Raw genomic sequence first — 20,768 nt, 5'->3', positions numbered from 1 at the left:
AATTTCCTTTCATGTCTTGTTTTGGACTTTGCAATGCTGCCCAAACCTTTCAACGTTTCATTGATGGTGTACTCAGTGGCCTAGACTTCTGTTACGCTTACATTGATGACATTCTCGTAGCTTCAGAATCCGAAGAACAACACCTCATTCACTTACAACAATTGTTTGACCGCCTATCCTCTTTCGGAGTCTTTGTCAACCCAAGTAAGTGCAACCTAGGTGTTTCCATGGTTAGTTTTCTCCGATATCAAGTTTCCGGAGAAGGGATAAAACCCTTACCTGAAAAAGTGAAAGCTCTTGACTGTTACCCCAAACCAAAGACTGCAAAGGAATTAAGAAGATTCACTGGTATGCTAAACTCAAATCAAATCAAATCAAAATATCATTTATTTCGCAAAAAAAACAGTCATAACATAATATTATGATCCCTGAACAAAAATATTTACAATATTATTTATTTTTCTATTTAATTTTCTATAAAAGCTTTTTAAATCAAGCGAAATTATCCCCCACAAAGGATAATTTAATCCTGTGAGTGGGAGAGAGTCGTTATATTATTAGAGATTTTTTTTTAATTATTATTTTTTTATATTATTTTTATTATTATTATTTTAAATTATTATTATTTTTAAATTAAACTTTTATCGTAGATTCCTACCCCATTCAGCGTCCCAGCAGAGCACACTAAATGACCTTCTGAAAGCCAATCTAAAAGGTAATATGCCTATTAATTGGACTACAGAAAGTGAACAAGCTTTTGAAACTTGTAAAAAAAGCCTCAGTGAAGCAGTTATGTTGTCTCACCCAGCACCGAATGCCTCACTTGCAATCTTCTGCGATTCATCAGACTATGCTGTAGGAAGTGTATTGCAACAAAAGGTAGGACAAAACTGGCAACCACTATCTTTCTTTTCCAAAAAGTTAAGTCTAACTCAACAGAAATACTGTACAGTACTTATGACAGAGAACTAACAGCAATTTATCTTGCCATTAAGTATTTCAAACATATGCTAGAAGGAAGACTATTCATCATTTTTACAGATCACAAGCCTCTGACCTTTGCTTTTCGTCAAAAGCCTGATAAGTGTTCTCCAAGACAGTTCTGTCACTTGGAATATATTGGACAGTTCTCAACTGACATTCGCCACGTTTCTGGACAAGAAAACACAGTTGCAGATACCTACTCTAGGATATAAGAAGCCACTTTCTCCTTAAACTTCCAGGCTTTGGCAGAGTCTCAAGCTCATGATGAAGAACTACAACACTATCTAGAAACGGAATCCAACCTAAAACTCAAACAAGTGCTGCTACCAGGAACGGAAGTCTCGCTTTATTGTGATGTATCTACTTCAAACCCCCGTCCTTTTGTCACAAAAAAATTTAGAAGAAATGTTTTTTACAGCTTACACAACCTGTCTCATCCCGGGATAAAGGCATCCAAAAAACTGGTTAGCCAATGTTTTGTTTGGCCTTCAATGAAATCGGACTGTCGTTCTATGGCTCGCTCCTGCCTCTCCTCCCAGAAGTCAAAGATAACACGTCATAGTTCAACCCCAGTTGGAATGTTTGTTCCACCATCTTCTAGATCCGAACACATCCATATTGATCTAGTTGGCCCATTACCTGTTTTGGAAGGTTACAGGTATTGTTTGACTTGTGTTGACAGATTTACATGTTGGCCTGAAGCAGTTCCACTTGAGAACATAGAAGCTGAAACTGTAGCTCGGGCATTATTCACCAACTGGATTTAAAGGTTTGGAACGCCACTGCGAATAACCACAGATCAAGGTCGACAATTTGAATCCTCTCTTATCCAGCAGCTAACACAGTTAACTGGATCAACACATCTGCGAACGACTGCCTATCACCCTGCTGCCAATGGACTCGTTGAACGCCTTCATCGACAACTCAAGGCAGCCATAAGGTGTCACACAACGGATCGTTGGACCGAAGTATTGCCAGTGATCCTGATGGGGATCAGAGCTGTGTGGCGCGAAGATATGCAAGCTTCCTCTGCAGAACTAGTTTACGGTCAACCTCTATGACTTCCTGGAGAGTTTATGACGCCCAGTCAAGATGGACATCAACTGGATCCACCAAACTTCGTAAAGTGCTTACGTCAGCACTTCAACAACCTGCGTCCAGTCAGTGGAACTAGACATGGTGAGAAGACGCCATTCGTTTTCAAGGACCTCGCTACATGCACACATGTCTTTGTGCGGACTGACATCTCCAAGGGAGCTCTCGAACCCCCATACTCTGGCCCTTACCCTATTATCAGCAGAACCACCAAGACTGCTGTTGTGGTGATTAAAGGCGACTGAAACCGGCATACTTTTGGACCGATTACAGTAATGACGGATGTGCATGAAATAAGACAGGAAGCAACAAATCACGCATGGATGATCCTAAAGATACCAAGCAACCACCCAAGACTAGTTCAAGCAAATTAAAACCTGCGATTAAAACAAAATATGGAAGACAAGTACGCTTTCCTGTACGATTTAATATTTAAAGTATCATGATTTACTAAAGGTAAATCATTAGCAGGGGGGTACTGTGGTGAGTGCACCAATACTGTTCAAAACCAGCTGGACAATTATTTGTTTTTAAAAGTATAACTTTGGTTTTGTTTATTCTAATGAGTTGCTATGGTTACCAAACAGTTCATTCCTGGTTTTTATAATTCATACACTTATGTTTTTGTCATGCTTATTAAATTCTATTTTCTATCAGTTTCTTGAATAATTTTCATAAAAGTAACAAAAATAGTTAAATAAGAACCTACTTCTTCAGAGACCAATATTAATATTTACTTTTGAAAACCTCACCTCAAAACCTTGGACATCAAAGGAGGGTAGCCCGAGAGGAACTCAGGGAAGTGAATAGGCCTATGACATTCCTAGATATGTGGACCATCTTTGTGCTTAATTTTGGCTTTATCGGTTTAGTATTTTAGTCGTGACAGACAGACACCACCTCAATTTTATAATGTTATATATGATTCATAAAATGAATGATGATTAAACAATTTGATTAAAATTCTAAAATAAATAAACTTTTTTGTTCTTAAAATACATTTTTTGGCCGATGAATGGGTTGGTGGCTACTCATGCACTAACAATCTAAATGACGTTGCTTAGAGGTGTAATCAAAAGCACACTTCCTTTTACAAACACAAACTCCTCCTGTAAGTTACCAGCAAGTACAATAATAAATAACTACATAACCTGTTGCTCAAAATCGAGCAAAACTGCAACTTGTAATAAAATAATGAAGAACAAAAACATAAACAGCAAAACCTCAATCATAAAGTCACTCTAAGGTAATTTCTATAACTGATTATATAAATGTGAAAAATATTATGTTGTAAAAAATTATAAAAGTAATCTACAGTACAATATTTAAATATAGATCCGTTCTCATACTGCTTTGCTTATCTCTTATGTACTGTAGGCACCCGCCCTATATGAAAACGTAGACAAGTCAACCACACACTGTAAAGTGAGCTTTTCAGACCTAATGTATCAAGCTAAATCCCTCACTTGACGCTAACCAGTACGACATTACTATTTAACTGTAATTTTTACAGTAATGGGGGGTTGCACTATTTTTTTTTAGAATTATAAGGACCATAAGATATTAATTTCATTTAAAACCGGTTTTTCTTCTAAAATAAGATTTTCTGATATTTTATGGTTTTTTTTGTTGGGGAAAGTAACATTTAAATTACAATAACTTTTGAACCGTAACTTTTACAGCAATGGGAATAGTAGGCCTACCATCTAGTTCAGAATTTAAAGGGCTATAACATACTACCGGTATTTTTTTTTTTCAAAATTGTTTGGCCATTTTTGAGAAAATTAAATTTGTCTGTTAATTTACAACAAGTTTTTACAACAGCATGACCTTTTGAACGGATGGGTGTTTTACTTGACTGGACTGTATGGTATAGAGGGAGAAAGTAAATAAATAGAATCATCTGCACACTGTCAAGACGCTGACAGGGATCACTTTTGTGTAAGAGAAGCGATGAGTGGGAAGATAAAGAACTTAGAAGCCTCCTCTATTATGAGATTGGCACAGCTCTTACATTCCCTTTTTAGAGCAGAATCTATACAGTGTGTAAATTAAGTAACGAAACAATTTTTTTTTTTTTAAACGGAAATAGATAGAAATATTTTGTTTGTGGCAATAATTGTTAACAAAGGTTCCGCAATTTCTTACATCAAAAATATTTTTTACCTCCCCTAACAGCGGAAGGGGTAGGGGGTGACTTATTTTTTTCAAATAGCAACCCCTATTGAGCAACCCCTCATTTTGAAGGGTTTGTTAAAAGAAACACAATGACGCAAATCCGAGGTAGATATTTCACCCCTATCCTAAATGGCGGGTATTCCAAAATGGGTGCTTTTTCACATAATTAAATTTTGGAATACCCGTCATTTAGGATAGGGGTGAAATATCACCTCGGGTTTGCGTCATTGTTTTTCTTTTAACAAACCCTTCAAAATGAGGTGTCACTCAATAGGGGTTGCTATTTGAAAAAAATAAGTCACCCCACCCCCCTTACGCTGTTAGGGGAGGTAAAAATATTTTTGATGTAAAAAATTGCGGAACCTTTGTTAACAATAATTATTGCCACAAACAGAATATTTCTATCTATTTCCATTTTAAAAATACAGATTTTTTCGTTACTTAATTTACACACTGTATAGATTCTGCTCTTAAAGGGGAATATAAGAGCTGTGCCAATCTCATAATAGAGGAGGCTTCTAAGTTCTTTATCTTCCCACTCATCGCTTCTCTTACACAAAAGCGATCCGTGTCAGCGTCTTGACAGTGTGCAGATGATTCTATTTACTTTCTCCCTCTATACCATACAGTCCAGTCAAGTAAAACACCCATGAGTTCAAAAGGTCATGCTGTTGTAAAAACTTATAAATTAACAGACAAATTTAATTTTCTCAAAAATGGCCAAACAATTTATAAAAATAAAATAGTATGTTATAGCCCTTTAAATTCTGAACTAGATGGTACTATTCCCATTGCTGTAAACATTAAGGTTCAAAAGTTATTGTAATTGAAATGTTACTTTCCCCAAAAAAAAACCTATAAAATATAAGAAAATCTGATTTTAGAAAAAAAAACGGTTTTAAATGAAATTACAATATCTTATGGTCCTTATAATTCTAAACAAAATAGTGCAACCCCCCATTACTGTAAAAATTACAGTTAAATAGTTATTGCATCTTTTTTTATTTCCCTATAAAATATCATAGTTACTCCCACCGCTTACCCATGATAAAGGTTTGCTAACGGGAGAAAGTATGTGTCAGAACGATGATATCGTTTATTTTTCTTTGTCCTCAGTGACCGGTTTGATCAAATAACAAATAATTCAATTCTCTACTAAAATATAAGTTATCTACACTTTGGTTAGATAATGTTCATATAGTAAACCTGTAGTCCTGAGTGCTAGGCTGAAAGACTGGAAACTCTATGCGATCCAACATGTCACAGCCACACTCAGCTCCCAACAGCTGATAGAAGTCACAGTTGGCTGCTCTTGCAGAGAACGGGTCTTCTCGAGGACCTTGTTTTCTGTAACCAAGGGCAATAAGCATAAAACTTATAGTAAGAAACATGCTAACTATTTTAAATTGGTTTAATTTAGAGTGGGTTTTTGGTAACTGAAGTACTGTCAAGATCTTTTTGCAGTGCATCATATTATCTTTCCACACACTTACTTTGCCACAGCTGGATATTCCATAACTAGTTTTAATACAGTGTTTATTTTGCAACAACAGCTGTTAGTTTATTCATTAAAACTAGGTGAAACCCGTCGAAATCGACGGTTACTTTCAAGGCTTACGTTAATTCATCTAACTGCGATTAATTGGGTGAAATATACATATTTTGAGCATTTACCATTGTTTAAAGAGTAATAAGTGTAAAAACAATAATGGTATTAATTGCGTTAGTTGCCAAATTTGGTTGATCATTCAATGAATAAAATATTCCCCATACCGTACGTCATTGGAGTTATTATTAGTATGTTGGTATCTCTTCCTTTGGAAGAACCCTTAAATAGTATTGAAATCCTATTGGTGGATCTTTTGTAGTTAAACACTACCGTGATTTCATCAGTTTAATATGATTTTATTTCAAAAGAAAATATTTTTTGGGAAGACATATTCTAACTTCAAATGGAGGTATATCCGTTACAGTGTAAGTTGGATTTTTCCTTCGTCACGTCGGGTCAGTTCATATCGTACTTCTGTGCCAATGAATGAACCCTCTAGCATAGTTTTGAGAAATTGATTGTGGGGTTATTGTTCAAGCTGGAATTCCTTGACATGGGGGATGTCAGTTAGTTGTCTCAGCCTTATCAATAACATAAAGTTGTCAATATAATCTCTCTATGGAATGTTAGGTGTAGTGTAATACTTGAAGTGAAGTTGGCTTTTATTCTTGAACTGTTAGGGGCCTCCTAGTTCATATGGTCTTGCGGCTTCATTGCAACAAATAATGCAAATGACATAGCAATGTGACATTTCCAAAAAGCAAAAATACTCTAAATTGGCTGTTACGTATATATTGACGTTTTACATATTGTTAATCAACGTATCTTATAAAGGATTATGTGATCTAGTTTAAAAGGAATATGACCTTTCTGTCATGACAGTAGCTGATTAAATAGTATTTTCTCTTTGTACCATATTTTACAGCCAAAATGTCGTGTTATTTTTAATAATGTTACAAAACCAGAGCGTCAAAGTCCGTAATATAGGCAGGTGCAAATAATTTGTCACGATGGGTACCATTTATGGCAAGGTTTCTATGTTTGGATTTTATTAGAAACGAAGATCAGATATTTCTACATAAATATTTGATATGTGTAGAATAATATGATAAAATGTAGGCAATAAATATAAGATAGTTCAATATGAAATAATTTAAGAACAATTGCTGTGATAAAAGGATTTTCCACTGATTTCGTAATGGAACGTTATATTGCAAAACATGACATGATAAAGAAGAAAATCAATTTTAAAATCAGAAAATAACATTACAAATACTTATTTGGTAGAATTCAGTAACTCCCAATAAATGTGTGTTGTTTGAAATACAATTTAAAAATGAACAGCTGTTTCATTAAAAAGTATTATTCACATGGCCAAAATGTAAACAACTCTTTGGAGGGATCTTTAAAGGCTTCTGGGGCAGAGTCCTAAGGGATTTTGCTTAGTTTTTCTTTTGATAACTCATCTACAGACCAAGACCTTTCTTTGGACACCTCTACCAAGTTTCTAGACAAAGTTTCCAATTAAATATTTAGATTCCCCCATGTTAATCTTATGGGAGAAACTCTGTCGGAAACTGTTCGGTAGGCGGATGCAGCTCTTAGTGCTGCCTGACGCTGCACTCGGGCGAGCCGCATCCTATACACCTCCTTATTGAGAGCGTCTGCCCACACCTCCGCACCGTACAAGAGTACGGACTGGACAGAAGACATTAAGAGCCTTCTACGGCTGGACGGCCCTCCGACTTTGGCCATCAACCGGCTAAGAGAGGAAACCACCCTAGCGGCCTTGTCCGCCGTATGGAAAATCTGATCCCGCCAGCTAAGCTTGCTGTCCACCATTACCCCAAGGTACTTGGCAATACGAACGGTCTGGACTTCGACGGCCCCTACCCTCAATGGCACGATGGTGTCAATCCGTTTTTTTTTTAATATCACGATCTCAGTTTTGCTCAAAACAAGCGAGAGACCGTGGTCTACCATCCATGCGTTTATGGTATGCATAACTCGGTTCAGCTTTAGCTGAGCCAGCTCAACGCTACGTGCAGCTATCAAAACTGCTACGTCGTCTGCGTACCCAACCAAAAAAGTTTTCTCAGGCATTTCAGACCTCAGAAGGCTGTCATACGCGACATTCCAGAGGTCTGGGCCGAGTATGGAACCTTGGGCCAGCACCGGAAGTGACACTCATCGTCCGTGGGCCCTCTGTAGTGTCATACATGAGGAGGCGGAACCGGAGATAATCCTCTATGACACGCATGAGGTATGCCAGAACGTGGAAGGTGTTCTCCAGAGCATCCAGCATATCGCACCACCTCGCGGAATTAAATGCGCAGTCGGGAACGGATCAACTTCTCAAGGACTTTGCCAGCCGTATCCAACATACACAGAGGTCTGTAAGAGGATGGCAGGTATGGGTCTCCCTTCCCCTTCCCAACAAGCACAAGCCAAGCTGTTTTCCAGCACGAGGGGAAAACTCCTTCGACTAGGCAGGCGTTGTACATGCGAAAAAGGATCAAGGGGTTATTAGTCAAAACCTTCTTGATTACTTTGCAGGGTACCCCATCGGGTCCAGGAGCCTTATTGTTCTTCAGGGATAGGGCGGCCGCCTCCATCTCTCCAAGACTGAAAAGTGGTACGTCATCCACCCTTCCGAAATCCCGCAGTGGGCGCAACGTTTGAGCCGGGAAAAGGGACTCGACTATCCTCTCCATAGTGGCCCCATTCATGACGGATGGTGGAGAGCGGACGCCAAGTTTGTAACCCAGGCCCCACGGATTGGAATTGACATCATCCCTTAATGTCTCCCAGCAACTGTGTTTACTCTGGTTGATGGCTCGACGAAGAGACCTCCTAGCCACTCTGTAAGCATCCATATTACGACGTCTGTCTACAGGTTCTCTGGCCCTAGTAGCAAGTCTTCTGGTTCTCAATGCTGACCGACGCAATTCCGCAATCTCGGCAGTCCACCAGTACACAGGTCGCTTATTGCACCGGGATCTTGTACTCGTAAGGTCCAATAAAAAGTACAAATGTAATAATTTATACTAAATTTATACTACAGAACAATAACACTTCAATAGGATTTAGACAAAGTTAAAAAGAAGCCATTTCATTTTCATGTGCACCACTGACATTTTATTAATAAAAGCAATGAATTCACAATGAATATATACTTTTCATTTAGTTAAGTTATACCTCTGTATCTCAATCCTTAATAATTCACAATCCTTATTATAATTAATGATAAAACAATTCAAGAATCAGTATAATCTCCTGCGAGGCATAGACTCATCGCAGACCGAGACGATCAGTCCCATCACGGATGTAACTAACGCCTCTGCGTGAGCCACGCTAGTTGCGGGAGGAACCACCAGCGTTCCTCGTAAGATGGCTTCATTGAATTTTGCCACGTCCAATTTTTTAATATTCCATCGAACGGGCACTTGACGAATACGGCTACTTGTCTCTGATGACCATCCAGGACATCAAAAATTATGTACTGGTGGTCACTGGCCGTGTAATCTTCCAGGACTCTCCAGGCTCTGATCCTTGGCAAAAGAGACTCAGATGCAAGGGTAATGTCTGGGATTGTTCCCTGCAAAGTTGGCGTGTTGCCCTCGTTGACGACAACGAGTCTGGCTATGGCAGCAATGTCCAGAATGTACTTGACCCGGGAATTGGTGAGGGTCATTCCCCACTCGACAGCCCTAGCGTTAAAATCCCCACCCACGACGACGTGTCCTGTGGTATCGCGCAAGCTCTCTTTCAGGCGGTCTATCTTCTCACAAAAGTCACGGATGGCCTCATTGGGAGTGAGGTATACACTGAAGTAAGTGACATCCCGGCACCGAACCCAAACGAAACCACGGCCCTTTGCGTGACCCCGCACTTGTACTTTAGCTGCATTACGCGCCCAGAATGCAGCAGTACCAAGACTATCAGGGAACCAAAAAGATGGGTCCCTATCTCGGTACTGGTACTGTTCGCTGACTAAGAGCGCGTCGACATCGTGTTCGAGGGCCAGCTGACAGAGAAGTGCGTCAGCCGTCCTGGATCGCTCAAGATTGCACTGAAGGATTCTTTATCTTCGTGGGAGGGCTTTCGCTTGCTGAAGTGAAAATTTAAATACACTAAACTGCCCAGACCAAGCTTTATGCTTCAAGTGTTTGTCAGCGAGCCCATTTTCTTTGCAAAAGAAACAGGACTCGACTTGGCAGTCCTTACGGATGTGACCGACCTCCCCGCACCGAAGGCAGTTGCTGCTTCGGTCGGGCCCCTTGCAGTTTCGGGAGGAATGGCCGAAACAGAGGCATTTAAAACACCTCTTCACTTCCACCCTCCAGCTGAGCCTGCAGTTGACCCAGCCGACTCTCAGATGCTGGAGTGCCAGCACCTTATTGGCATGTGCGTCTGCCATTTCGGCGACTGCCATCCTCTGCTGACTCCTATTCGGTTTTGTGAGCCACACCTTAATAAAAGCCGTGTGCCCACCAAGCAAACTTCAGGGCCTCAACAACATCAACCTCCGTCGACACACAATTAATGTCTCGAACCTCGACTGATGTCTTTGGCTCAAGAGCACGGATGGTGCCCTGGCCTTCAACAGCTGAATCTTAATACTAGTGTCAATAACATAAAAAAAATTTCAAAATTTTCAAACGTAAAATTCAAAATGGCGACCATTTTAACTTTTTGAACAAGAATAACTTTAAAACCCTGAATCTTATTAATATAAATCAAGAAAAATGTTTTATTGGAAATTTTAAGAGCCTATTTAGTGTAGGTCAATGTACACTGGTTATATAATCTGCAAAAATGTGACAATCACCAAAACAATATATTGGTTTCATAAAGGTTGGTGTGGTTTCATATAGGGTTGAGAACACATTTTTGAAAAGTACAAAATGGCGGCTCTAAGAGTAACTATTGACTTATACAACCTATATACAAGTATACAAATTTGAATAAATAGTGTTTTTGACCTCTGGGGACATCAAAACGAAAAAGTAAATCCGTCTAGGATCTAGTTAAGAACCAGTGTCACCTTACTGTGCCACCTAAGGTAAATAGTTACTTCCCTATAAGGCAATTCGCTAAAAGTTTGTACTAAACTCACCTTCCACAATCACATGCTGAAACATAGCGAACACCACTGCAATGCTCCATTACTGGGAGTTCCAAACGACTGTAACAGTATTTATATTACAACAAAACATTAATAGTAACTAAAGGCTGAAACATAGCGAACACCACTGCAATGCTCCATTACTGGGAGTTCCAAACGACTGTAACAGTATTTATATTACAACAAAACATTAATAGTAACTAAAGGCTGAAACATAGCGAACACCACTGCAATGCTCCATTACTGGGAGTTCCAAACGACTGTAACAGTATTTATATTGCAACAAAACATTAATAGTAACTAAAGGCTGAAACATAGCGAACACCACTGCAATGCTCCATTACTGGGAGTTCCAAACGACTGTAACAGTATTTATATTACAACAAAATATTAATAGTAACTAAAGGCTGAAACATGATTACAATCTTCATCCAAGACAAGGAACACATAGCATACAAAGAAACTGAGGATGTACAAGATCTAACTCAGGTTAAATATTACCAATCTATATTACCAAAATCTAAAAAAATTTAACTTGATTTAAGGCGTAAAAATTAGGGTCTAGCAATAATCACCATTGTGTATGTAACAAAAATATGGTTGATTACCTTATTGCATACAATATTACCGGTACTTCACCGGAGTTAATTAAGATAATTGGTTCCATATTCTTTTAGAAAAACCATCAAATGCACATTGGCCAAGGTTTTAATAGGCCACTGGAAATAATCAGACAAGAACTCGTTTAAGGCCAAATTTCCGTGTTCCATCGTAATTAGTCACCATAAGAGCACTAACTTCTTCTTCATAAGAAGAATTTGAATTTTAGTTTAAGTTCTTATTAGTATCTACTATGTTTTAACTAAGCTGAATGTATACATCAAAGTAACCCAAGTGAATCATCTTCAGAGAAATGCAATTTTCCAGCTTGAAGATATTTATTTCCAAATCTTGCACTCATTTCTCTATGAAAATAAATCAAAATTATAGAAATCAATACAACCACTATTATAATTTACTTGATTCTTCAAAACATGAACATGACTCACATTAGCAATGTAGCCTACTCTACTCGTCTACTGCACTTGCATTGTTTTTATTGTATGACACAATGGAATATTCTTTCCAGTAATAATAAAACATGTTTGACAATAATCTCAAAAATCTATGATGTTTTGTCATGTCATTAATTACACAAAAAACTGAAAACTTACTCGTTAGGGAATAATCAACTGTTCCTTTGAAATTTTAATTCTCCATTAAACTTGTAATGATACTTGGTTGCATTGAAGAATAGATTTTAGAATAACATTTCATGAAATTATACAAAACATGACGTGATGCAGTAGAAAATCAATTTTAAAATCACAAAAACAATGTAAATATTTCATTTTAACAAATTCAGTAAATGCTTATATCATGTATTCTTTGAAATACAATGATTTAAATAAGGTTTATGCAGCTAAGTGTTGGAAAATTCATTGTACAAGGCAAACCAGAAAGTGACAACATTTTAGTGAGCACCGATCATCCAACCAATTAAAACAATCTTTTATATCTGGCTTACTTCAAGATGATGATCTCAACATGCTGAGCCCAATTATTGTACTTGAAATTATAATGTGATTTCTCCACCACAGTAGTTCCATCAATAACTGAGTGTTTGGCATATAGTGCTCCATTTTTTAGGATTTAGCTGTCATAGTAAAATTAAGGACACAAGTGTAAAACTCTATGAGACCATTGATATCTTCAACCTTGACTTGAGGTAACAGACTGGTCTTCCTTTGCGTTGATTCTAAAATCTACGCCGGCCTGCCAAAGAACATTTACCAGTCGTGTTTTGAATGTTACTGTACTTTTCGCTACACTAAAAAGACTTATTATTTTAAAATTTTAAACATACATTGAAACATTTCTTTACTATAGTTTGGGACATTTCAAAACTAATAGCTAGGTGTTTAGGTTAAGGACTTGTATTTGAAGTTCAAATCTACATTAATTGTACATGACAGTTTTGGTTGTTGCAAATTGAAACAGTTGGTGAAAAGATTACAAATGTTTGTTTATGTCAGCAACAACATTGAACAAATATAGTTAACATTAACATTTGCATAGTAAACTTTTTTTGCAAAGTAAAAAAAGATTATACCGGTAGTGAATTTTTGCAGGTGATAAACATCAGACAAAAATAATTAAATATAGACCGTCAGTCATGCTGCAGTTACCATAGGTTCTTGCGCACACCGCTGGGAGCGCCATGTAGTTACGGCATACTATCAAAAATTTGCTATCAAAATCGAAAATTTGCTATCAAATTAGTGATCTACAATAACTAATTTATTAGCATGTGTAACCATCTGTGATGTGGAAAGCGAATAGGGACCACTTGTCGGGAATTTTCGATTTTGAGTTATGTATATATTTGAATTCCTTATTAAATTCCGAATCAATTGGTGCAAGTCCCACGCATATATGATTTTTTTTGTAAGGACTTTGAAATTTTGTTATGGAAAAGGGTCATTTTGAGAAAAACTGTTTTGAAAATTTCAAATACGCATAAAAACGGTGTTTTTCGTATTTAAGAAACAATTTTGGTATCAAAAGAAAGCTTATAATGTCCTCTTTGAAAGAAATACAAATTAATTTCTTAACTCGCAATAGTTTTCATTTAAATGATTGTTTTATTGAAGCATGTCGTAAAAATTCCTTTCAGAAAAGGGACCACTTGTCGGCCCTATGTTATTTCACCATAAGATAAGAAAAGGTACCTCTTGTCGGGACCGCAAAAGTTGTGAGTTATTTTGTTCTTCGTGAACTGAACTTTGTTGTAGTTCTCTACATTTCCACTAGAATGCAGGACAATTCATTTTTTGGACTAAAATCTGTTTAAAAAGGGAATATTAGAAATGGGACCTCTTGTCGTTATGGCGAAATAACATTGAGCGACAAGAGGTACCTTTTCTCAGACCGTGCAGAGGCTAAAAAATGATTTATTTTGACCTTTTGCATCTTCAATTTGAGATTTTAACCGATACTGTCATGTTCTATGTTAAATAAGGTATAACAATCGATAAAAACCCGAAATTTGATATTTTTGGCCTTATTACTTATTATTTCTCGTAAACCTTCCAACGAGGTTTAATAAGCATTGGTATACTTATATCGGCCGTACTGAAAATTTTGCATCTCCGACAAGAGGTCCCTTTTCGCTTTCAACATCACATATTTAAATTCGATGTGAATGAACAATTCTAATTTTTGCCCCTATTTTATTTATTTACACTATTATATTTCATTCACAAGACTTTAAACATAAATATATCTGATACTACAAACAATATTTAATTTATATTTACAGTCATGCGTATGAATACAGTTACAGTAGCCTATATTATAGGTGTGAATTAAATATGGTTAATATAAGTGTAATTAGTTTAGGTGTTCACGAAATAGGGCTCCTGATATATTAAAGCAGTAAATAAAGCACAGCTGAACACCTTGAAATAATTATTATATTTTGTAGACGTTACATGTTTCGGACATGATTCAATTTTCAAATTCAAATAACAGTAAAGACTTAAAACAAAAAAGGTAAAAACAAAGGTAAAGTGTTTACTGTTATTTGAATTTTAAAAATTGACTCATATCAGAAGCATGTCACTTCTAAAAAATATAATTATTATTTCCGGGTGCTCAATTTGCTTAGGGGTCTCAATCACGGGCATTCAATCCAATCCCGGGATTTCAGGATTCATCACAGCCGATCCCGGGATCCCAGGATCAATCCCAGAGGATTATACAATATTATGATTTTTAACTTTTTAGCCATTTTAAATGAGCGAGAAGTCCCCTCGCTGATTAAAGTTGAGTACTTTAATGTTTTAAACTGGCCTTACCAGTGTTACACTGCGGAATTTCGCCGGAACTTTCATCACCCGTCTTTCTTATTTACTGTGTATAAATGTTGATATTTCACTCTAGAATATAATAAATACATTTAAAAAAATCACAAACACGTAGCCTATACGTCACGCTAATAGATGGATTAAAGATAGCTAAGATAAAAAGATAAAATGGGAAGAATCAAGAGTAGCAGAGTAAAAATGTTGTTTTGACTGACAGCAATAAAACAATAAAAATACTGTAAAACAATAAAACATCTGCTTATGTTGTAGCGTGTGTATGAAAAACGTAATTTAGGATTGTAAGAAATTGAATCACCACACTAATAACCAAATACGAAGATAAAGTTATAGACCCTAAATATAAGCAATCTTAATAATGAAATTATTATGGTGTGTTCATAGTTATATTTTATGGCTTCAATGAAAATAGTACTTCAATTTCCGATTGCCATGCTATGTTTGCTACACGAATTGCGTTGTTTACGTTTAATGTCAAAAGTAAAACCCAAAATAACTTATAGGCCTACTGCAATTAAGTTCTAACTAATGTAATAACATTTACAGAAAGTAAATCCAAATCGTCTAAAAACTGAAACATTTATTTACATTCGTTCGCCTATTGAGTTTAATGATAATTTAATTTTCCAATCAAAATAGATCATTACTTATACCATTTCATATATACAGGGTGTTTTTTTAAAAACTTGCATCTTTATTTATGTAAAAACCGCAATAGATAGAAATATGCAGTTTGCGGGAATCATCTGTTGACGTAGGGGGCCCATTTTTTTTTAATTCAACGTTATATTCACATTCCCCCCCTTTCCCCCCTTACACCAACTAATTTTTTTAAAATAGCAAGGTACCACTTGTGACAGGAAGGTATGGGGGTTTAGTGAGTGGGAGAAAATTTTGCGCCGGGGTTGGTTCGGCAGATTGACCACAACCTAAACCCCAACTCTCACTTGTTAGCTGCGGAGAGCTACCTTCTGCCACTGGGTGTTGGTCCACCTACAGAACCAAGTGAGGGGGGCCCTAGACTAAGGTGTAATGCGATCCGTGCCAAGAGTCTTGTGGCACTGGGGGCCTAATATTCAGTGTCTTAACGGAGCCTTCTGCGAACCAGGGGTAACCCAGTCGTACACACCCCTTACCTCTCTAATCGGGTCACTGGGGAGGTGGACTTAAATACCCGGTATTCGTGAGAACAATGTAGACAGTCTGACCCAAATGGAGGAGGAAGGTCTACTGAAATCTGACGATGACGACAAGCTCGCAGAAACCGGAAAGGAACGAAAAACGACTTTCCAGGGGCAAGTTGCAAAGATGGAGGATAGCGGATGCTTTAGCCAAAAGCGAAAAGGTGCTATCCAGAAGTGAGAGGAGGCTGGTGTGGGCTGCCAAGCACCCTAACTCTGCTGCCTGCAAAGCCAGTTCCTCCGGGAACTAGGATGCTGGGAAAAAGCAGAGCAAGGGTGGTACCTCCAAAGCTGACTCTAATGAAGCCTCCAGGAAGAAAGGTGGAGGCTGTGCTGACGCAGCCACAAAGGATTGGCTGGTCAAGCAAGTTCAGGAGCTGAGACCTTTCAGGGAAATCTCGCTACGGCTTGCCCCAGCCAGAGACCTTGTGAAAGCTGTGAAGGTATATTTATGTGCCCAGACCTTGAAAAGGTGCTATCCAGAAGTGAGAGGAGGCTGGTGTGGGCTGCCAAGCACCCTAACTCTGCTGCCTGCAAAGCCAGTTCCTCCGGGAACTAGGATGCTGGGAAAAAGCTGGGCAAGGGTGGTACCCCCAAAGCTGACTCTAATGAAGCCTCCAGGAAGAAAGGTGGGGAGGCTGTGCTGACGCAGCCACAAAGGATTGGCTGGTCAAGCAAGTTCAGGAGCTGAGTCCTTTCAGGGAAATCTCGCTACGGCTTGCCCCAGCCAGAGACCTTGTAAAAGCTGTGAAGGTATATTTAGGTGCCCAGCCCTACAAGGTCTGCGTATGAGATCCCTTGGCCTATTGATGGGAGATCAAAGGGAAGAACAGGTCACCATAGTCAAGAGGCTCTCAAGGTTCACCAAGGACCTGGGATTTGACGTAGAATGAGGACCTGTGAACGAGGGTGCACAATAAGCTGTTCTAGCTGCGATGCAATCCCATGGTAACTTGTAAGCCTGGCCCTCTGTTAAAAAAAAAACCCTTGTGACATATCAAATGAAAAATAAATTTCACCAAACATTTTCTTTTTTCATGCTCTTTCATTTTATATGTCACAAGGGGTACCTTGCTATTAAAAAAAAATAAGTTCCGGGGAGATGGGGGGGGGATATCTCACAAATTTATGAACCGATTTTAAATTTTTTTCATCAAACATTTTCTTTTTTCATGCTCTTTCATTTGATATTTCACAAAGGGTACCTTGCTGTTTAAAAAAAAATTAGTTGGTGGCAGGGGGGGGAAGGGGGGGAATGTGAATGTAACGTTGAATTAAAAAAAATTGGGCCCCCTACGTCAATAGATGATTCCCGCAAAATGCATATTTCTATCTATTGCGGTTTTTACATAAATAAAGATGCAAGTTTAAAAAAAAAACACCCTGTATATTTATCGTCCTAAAAATAAAGAATATATGTGTTTCAAGTGTTATTGGACATATTTTTATTTATTTTCCGTAAGTAAAAGTCCCCAAATTCACAAAAAATAAATATAAACATAGGTTTTGTAATCCCGTTAACCCTGGGATTAAAAGTCACCAATCCCGGGATTTCTAAGTATCAAAAATCGGCCGGGATCCTGGGATTGAGACCCCAAGTTGTGCTTTATTTAGTACTTTAAGTGTAATTAGATATGTTTTTATTTCACTTCCACAATTACTATCTTTAAACAATGTGTGCAAATCATGCCCATTTGAGTTACAAAAATTAAGAAAATACATGTTAAGAATCCTATTGAACCAATTTAGGCCGTTTTCAGAAAACAAGTTAAATTAGACCATAAACTGTAAACAATGTGTTAGCATACATAGTTTCTTTATCAGCACAGATGTTTGAAAACAAACCAACTTCAGAAGTTTTACATGTGGAGGGAGATTAAGCTTTTTTTACATAATTCCGGTAGCCAAGAGTAATATAAGGGACGCCATTTTGATTCTTGTCATTCACTTATTATGTCTGATGATGATCAAAATCGATCACCACTTACCCTCTTTTACATGTATTTACCATCTTGTGAACATAGGTGTAAATATTATAAGTGTTCTTTGACGTTTTTTTTTTTTTTTTTTTTTTTTTTTTTGCTTTCAGGTAATTTAATAACACGTATGATGGTGATCAAGAAGTTATTCATTAAGATTTTGCTTAATGTAATTTTTTCCTTCATCCTGTCTCTAAAGGGCAATCTATTGAGTTTAACACGTAACGAGTTTCTCTATAGCGTCCCCCCTCAATACCTTCAAGTCGACTCGTCCACTGTCCGACCTCTAGGTTAGGAGGCGCCAATTAGCAGTAGTGTGACCTTGGCGGTCGCGTAAACAAGACCCTACATTGTGTTGGAGACTTTTTAACCCGCGAGCGCGCTCACGCTATACATTCATTTGTGAATCACTACGCCTATAGTTCGTGAATTGGGCGAATTACTAATTATGTATTAGTTCGAAGTTGTCTGTGAGTGTGTTATTTGTGCATATTACACTAGGCCATGCTTTTTCAATATTTATAATCGCTGAATCGAATTGTGGGTTTAGTTTAGAACAACAAATACTATGTTTTCTTGATGATTCGGTGATGTTTCATCTGACGATGATTCAGACAATGTTCATGATAGTGACCATAACTCGCTGAACAAAGTGCAGTGAGTGATACTGAAGACTACTTTACTGGAGATATTTTGTTTCATCCTACTACCAACGTAGACGAATCTGCTACAGATGTTGATTTAAGAGGAAGGCAAGAAGAAATTCATTCAGAAATTAACGCTGGTGGCGCTGCCTACGGATTGACAGGCAAAGCTCTCTCAAACCGCTTAATGCATTTTACCATGCGGTTGGCATTCTGGGTTATAGTAGTACGTTTTCTGTGATGAGAGTAAGGAATCTGTTACCAATACTAACTAGTGTACATTTTGCTCGAATTCGAGCAATTGCAAGGTACTGGTATTACAGAAATTATTTCAAAAACAATAACAGTAATATTTACAATGAGTTTAAAAGAGTCAACTCAAAGCTTACTGGTGTGTATCATATGGAGATACTCACGATGTACATAACAGTAATCAACATTTCCTAAAAATATATATAGCCGCATAAGGTTGTCCATGTTTATCTTCGTTATTGATAAACCTATGCATGCTACCACCCTTGTCGCAAGCAGTAAGTTTACAAATTTCATTCATTCTTTAATAAGGATAGAATCTGTTTTCATCACCATAAGGACTTCCTGTTGTCTGTCACAATTTTATTTGTTCAATTGGTGTATTTTTTGTTTAGTTGCAATAACGTTAATTATATTTAACTGAGAAAATGCAAAGTTAAAGACCTTCTGTCGTTCAGTTGATTTTTGTTTCCCTTAGCATTATATGAATAATAATTAAAAGCCTTCAGTAAAATGTTAGTAAGGGGCTCTTGGATATTTTCATAGGCTATTGTTAAAATTGTTTGACTTTTATGAAAACATAGATTAATGTCATTGACGTACCAGATTTATTTGGCTTTAGAGGGTTTTCCTCTGCAATGATCACAAAGTTAAGTCCATGTTTCCTAATAAAATTTGTAGCACTTCAGCTAACATCCTCGTTCATAGTTTGTAGGAATCTGAATCTTGTAGGTGTTCTTCATTATACAGGCTAATGACGATAGTTAATTCTTTAAAAAAAATATTATCTCTATTTCTTCTACTAGGGGGTTCAATGACTTTTAATGTTTCAATAATTTGCAAATGGGTTCTTTCAATGATTTATTTTTTTAAAGATCTAATTTTTGTAGGACGCTTTTCTTTGAAATGCAGCTTAAATATTGACAGCAATTAAATTATATAGCTGATCAAAATTTTAACAATCATGATCTTCATAAGGATAACATGGGAACCTTCAAAGCCACTGGGGTAGAGCCCAAGGGACTTTTTCAAATCCAGTTCAAGACCAGTTTGCAAATCTACGCGACACGCTCTTTCCAATGATACGTCAATGGATAAAATCGGTCAAGAAATGACGGAGGAGTTCAACCGACAAACTTCGTGTTCGCGTATTAATTATATAGATCTACGTATCACGCTTCGTTTAGCATACAGGCAGGAAATGTCGCTCATTACAAAAATATTTATTAATTCTTTTAATAATGACTCTAGAGAAGAGTTAGAAAATTAAAAGGTGTAGAACAATACAGCTAACAAAAGTGGTCCTGTAACATTTGGACATAACTTGAACCCATATGACATTATGGATCCTTTCATGTTCTGGAATTGATGGAGAGTTGCGCGGAGGGGCAAGCAGGGGCGTGTGGGACTTTTTTAGTATCCATACTGGCAACCAGCCTGCCGCTTACTTCGAATTGTCAATGTTACCAACATGACGTGGCTTCCGTGCCCCGTCTTCTGAACTGCCCGTTTAAAAAATGTAAATTTAAGTAAGAAAGGCCTATAAATATTAATATAAATATAAATATAATATAATAAAAAAATATTAATATAAATATAAATATAAATTAAAATATAAATATTGCATATAAATACAATCAAATTAAATGTAAACGGTTATGGCAGTTTACCAAATAAAAATATAGGCATACTGCACATCAAACTTGAGCTTAGAATGTGCATATTTGCTGAATATTATAGGTATGGACTAATTTCTCAGGTCCCCATAGGCCGATTTCAAAGGGCTACGTCTGTTATGCTTTCGCAGTTTGAATAATTTAATTCTGTTTATTTAATGAAAGAGCTGGGCAAT

The 20,768-nt window shown here is 37.3% G+C and overlaps 1 protein-coding gene across 1 annotated transcript in view; it reads right to left on the bottom strand.

The window, feature by feature from the left end:
* The window catches only part of LOC128998485 (nonsense-mediated mRNA decay factor SMG8), a 309,227-nt gene that overhangs the window by 93,137 nt on the left and 195,322 nt on the right, over positions 1-20,768 (bottom strand). Inside the window, exons 15-16 of the mRNA XM_054424638.1 lie at positions 10,926-10,994; positions 5,464-5,604 (exon numbers count right to left, since the gene is read on the bottom strand). Of these exons, the coding sequence (XP_054280613.1) occupies positions 5,464-5,604; positions 10,926-10,994 (210 nt within the window). The remainder of the gene's footprint in view (positions 1-5,463; positions 5,605-10,925; positions 10,995-20,768) is intronic.

The sequence above is a fragment of the Macrosteles quadrilineatus genome, unplaced genomic scaffold (genome assembly GCF_028750875.1).
Source record: "Macrosteles quadrilineatus isolate MER2022 unplaced genomic scaffold, UCM_ALF_1.0 Scaffold_1__1_contigs__length_201487025, whole genome shotgun sequence".
NCBI lineage: Eukaryota > Metazoa > Arthropoda > Insecta > Hemiptera > Cicadellidae > Macrosteles > Macrosteles quadrilineatus.
Note: the sequence above shows the minus strand (reverse complement) of the source record. Positions and strands in the feature narration are given on the sequence as shown.